A 3,055-nucleotide genomic window follows, 5' to 3' on the forward strand; every position below is an offset into this window, starting at 1 on the left:
TCTCTACAACGTCAAATCATTAACATAACAGTAACATAATCGTTAGTAAGAACAAAGCTATATTACTTACCAGCACAAAAGAAAAAAATATGAGGGAGAAAACAGTCTCGCTAACATAAGCTTTGTCTTCACCGAGCTCCTATGAAAGAATCAAAGAAAGAAAACTTTCCCAAGTTTTGAATTGGAATTTTAAGGGTTTGATCCTAAAATAGCACTCACTTGAAGAAGAAAGTATCCAGTATCCTGGAGTGTTGGCCCGGGCCGGTGCAAATAATGAATTCCTTGAGCAGCCACACCATGGATATACTGCAAACCAGGATCCATCAATTAAGAAATGCGTACAAGAAACAAGGACTGTATATATTAGGTCCAACAAAGATTACAATTTATACAAACTACAGATTATTGCTTTGCTGAAGTTTCAGTGCCATCCTCTATTCAGGTCCAACAAATTTACCATCCAAATGTCCTCTGTGTGGATTATTCAAAATAACCATTTGTAAATGTTGAAAGAAACAGAAACAATTATTTGTCATCCATAATTAGGTAATGGCTAATATCATTACACTTCCCATTGAAGCTCCAAACGATTAGTTCAGAACTTGAATTTGAAAATCACAATGGAATAGCTATTACAAACCTCAATTCTGAAACCACAGGGTAGACAAACTATTTAAACAAGCAAATTAGCACCACCAAGTTCTCGAACGATCTGAGCTAATCTTGTATTCAATTTATCGAAATCATTAGGATAGTAAATCATTTTCTGGTGATATTGAAAAGAGGATAGCTCCCTGAGATCTTTCTTAAAAGAGTTTCAAAAACATTCGAAGCGAAGGAATTAGCAAAATAACAAATCAGAAATCAAAGCGGACAAAGGAATCAATCAGTCGTACAAAATAATAGAAATCGAACCTGAAAAACAACGCCAGCAAGGATATATTTCCAGCTTCCGGCAAGAAGCGAAACTTCTATGGACGCTTCGACGCATATTTTTCTCCATAGCTTCACAAAATTTGAAAGAATCAACCATCAAAAAGAAAAAAACAAACAAACAAATCAAAAGCGAAGAACGATAAAGAAAATATATGAGAAGGAAACCTTAGAGGCTTCTAGAGAAAGGTGAACAGTCATTGTTGAGATCAAAATTAAAGCTCGTCATCAAAGAAATCACAACAGCAACGCTGAGCGGAAGAAGAAAGAAGCGGTAAAACCAATCCGAATCAAGATATAGAACACAGCACCGTGATTCGAGCAGAAGGAAAAACAACAAGAATTCGAAATCAAAGCCATGATTCTGAAATATTTTCAAAATTTAAACAATGCGGATTCTCATCCAATGTGAATCCAAATCCCGTGAAACTCTCCTCTGTCTCTGTCTCCGTCTCTCAAACGACAAGGAGAGAGACGCCATTGGAGAAGAAAACGTGAAACAGGTGGGAGAAGGATAGAGGTCCGGAGGAGAAGAAAGCGGAGCTGCTCAGATTGTTGCAGTTTTGAGAAGATGGGCCATGGGAATCAATCGAACGCAGAATCAAGCAAATCAATAGTATTTTTATTTTTTAATTATATTAATAATAAATTGGATTTTGTCTCCAAAGAAATGCTGACGTATTAATTTATAATAAAATGTTTTTTAGAAAACTTAAAAAAAAAACGTTTTTAAATATTGTTTTTTCAAATTATATGAAATTAGACTCTTATTAAAAAAAAAATAGAATAAAAAATTAACAAATTATCTAATTAAATTGTAATAATCTCTAAAACTTTAAGTTCTCTCTCTAATATATCTTAAAACATGCTAAATTATTAATAATAATATAGATTAGATAAAGTCTAGCTAATTTAGGAATGATTCTAAGTTTATAATTAAAGAATATTCTTTTTTTTTTGTACGAGATATGTCCCCCAAATCAAGGTTCAAGGTTTATGCTCAAAGTGGACAATTTCATACCAGTGTGAAGAGTGGTGTTCATCTAACAGAGTATCAGAACTATGCCCCTAAACATGATCATACCAATAAATTGGTATTAGATTCTCAAATGTCGAACAAAAGACTTCAAAAGAAAAAGAGTCGAGAAAAAAAAGTCAAGTCTCGATTAAAGAGAGACGTGCTTTGTTCGAGGGGAAGTGTGGAATGATGAAAGTCCCACCTAATTATATAAAGTGGAGGACAATTTCATGAGATTATTCAGTTCAAATACTGAGATAATTAGGTCATCAACTAAAAAATATTCTAATAAATGTTTAATATTTTTTTTAATTAAGAAATTTCTCAGATAATGGTCTAAATTTGGTTATTTATTAAATAATTTTTGATAATTTACAAATTCAAAATCGGGAAGACAATTTTCATATTCAAATCCAAATGTTCGATCATTCAGCCAGAAATTTCAACGGACTTGACATCCGTTTTCTTTTCTTCCGCCTTCGGAACAGTCACAGTAAGAACGCCGTTCTCCATGGATGCCCTAATTTCTTCCATTTTTGCATCCTCCGGCAGCCTGAATCTTCTCTGGAACTTTCCACAGCTACGCTCAATCCGATGCCAGGTTTCGTTCTTGTTCTCTTTCTCTACGCTCCTTTCGCCGCTGATCTGAAGTACTTTACCGTCTTCAATCTCCACTTTCACTTCCTCTTTCTTCATTCCAGGCAGATCGGCTTTCATTACATGAGCCTCTGGCGTCTCCTTCCAGTCTACACGAGTGTTCATCAGAGCCGAAGTTTCTCGAGAGACTTCAGGAACTTGAGTTAAAATTGAAGAAGGAAAATGAAAATCGAATGGATCTGAGAGATCGAAGGTGGCAAATGGATCGTAAATGTTGCTCCGTCGGCCACCGAAAAAGCTTGGAATCATCGACATCTTCTGAGTTCTGAGGTATATACTTGAATAGGTGACTGTATTTGAGAATTGGAAGCGCTTCGATTGAACGCAAACGAATAGTATTAGAGAATCTTTTGTTTGAAGTTTCTGATTGGCGAAGATTGGGAAAGAGGTGAGAATTTATAGTGAGTTGGTGAACATTCTGGTTTTCTCTGGAAATTTTCTCTTCCA

General features: G+C 35.0%; 2 protein-coding genes across 2 annotated transcripts; both read right to left on the reverse strand.

Moving 5' to 3' along the window:
- Window positions 1-10: 10 nt before the first annotated feature.
- LOC111786680 (phosphatidylinositol:ceramide inositolphosphotransferase 1-like) lies at window positions 11-1,194 on the reverse strand. The gene is made up of 4 exons (XM_023666908.1): window positions 1,102-1,194; window positions 916-1,005; window positions 220-306; window positions 11-139 (listed from the first exon to the last, which is right to left on the reverse strand). The coding sequence occupies exons 1-4, from the start codon at window positions 1,132-1,134 to the stop codon at window positions 20-22; spliced, it is 330 nt and encodes a 109-aa protein (XP_023522676.1). The 5' UTR covers window positions 1,135-1,194; the 3' UTR covers window positions 11-19.
- A 1,086-nt stretch (window positions 1,195-2,280) lies between these two features.
- Window positions 2,281-3,049, reverse strand: LOC111786679 (17.5 kDa class I heat shock protein-like). Its single transcript, XM_023666907.1, has one exon. The coding sequence runs from the start codon at window positions 2,861-2,863 to the stop codon at window positions 2,381-2,383; it is 483 nt and encodes a 160-aa protein (XP_023522675.1). The 5' UTR covers window positions 2,864-3,049; the 3' UTR covers window positions 2,281-2,380.
- Window positions 3,050-3,055: the final 6 nt, after the last annotated feature.

Source organism: Cucurbita pepo, unplaced genomic scaffold, assembly GCF_002806865.2.
Source record: "Cucurbita pepo subsp. pepo cultivar mu-cu-16 unplaced genomic scaffold, ASM280686v2 Cp4.1_scaffold002375, whole genome shotgun sequence".
NCBI classification, from domain to species: domain Eukaryota; kingdom Viridiplantae; phylum Streptophyta; class Magnoliopsida; order Cucurbitales; family Cucurbitaceae; genus Cucurbita; species Cucurbita pepo.